Genomic DNA, 328 nt, shown 5'->3' with positions numbered 1-328 from the left:
CTTTCTCGCACAGGGTGCCTAAAGGCCTAAGGCCAGCCCTGTGTGTAGTGTACATGTGACGGTCAGGTGGAGGCACACAGAGAGGACCTACTGACTTTCTGAAAGCAGAAGCAGCTCACAGACTGATATTTACTTTCCCCTAAAGTCCATAGAAAAGCAGACTGGCCCCTGGTAGGGGCCCCTGACCTCTGATACGTTGTATCGGGAGGAGTCACACAGGTTCCGCATCCCAATCTCCGTGCTCATGTACCAGCCATTGAACGGCACCGCCGAGAACTCCAGACCTCCGATCTCCAGGAGGAGGTTGCTGACGGCGGGTAGGGCGTAC

At 55.8% G+C, this 328-nt stretch overlaps 1 protein-coding gene across 1 annotated transcript in view; it reads right to left on the bottom strand.

Annotated features, from left to right (window-relative positions):
* Positions 1 to 133: 133 nt before the first annotated feature.
* Positions 134 to 328, bottom strand: part of LOC108804099 (nitric oxide synthase, endothelial-like) — a gene marked incomplete at its 3' end in the record, with an annotated part of 5,738 nt that continues 5,543 nt past the window's right edge. The window contains exon 7 of the mRNA XM_018575861.1: positions 134 to 327. Within this exon, the coding sequence (XP_018431363.1) occupies positions 134 to 327 (194 nt within the window). The remainder of the gene's footprint in view (position 328) is intronic.

The sequence above is a fragment of the Nanorana parkeri genome, unplaced genomic scaffold (genome assembly GCF_000935625.1).
Source record: "Nanorana parkeri isolate BGI_ZX_2015 unplaced genomic scaffold, ASM93562v1 scaffold5158, whole genome shotgun sequence".
NCBI classification, from domain to species: Eukaryota; Metazoa; Chordata; class Amphibia; order Anura; family Dicroglossidae; genus Nanorana; species Nanorana parkeri.
The sequence above is the reverse complement of the archived record's forward strand: the minus strand, read 5'-3'. Positions and strand labels throughout refer to the sequence as shown.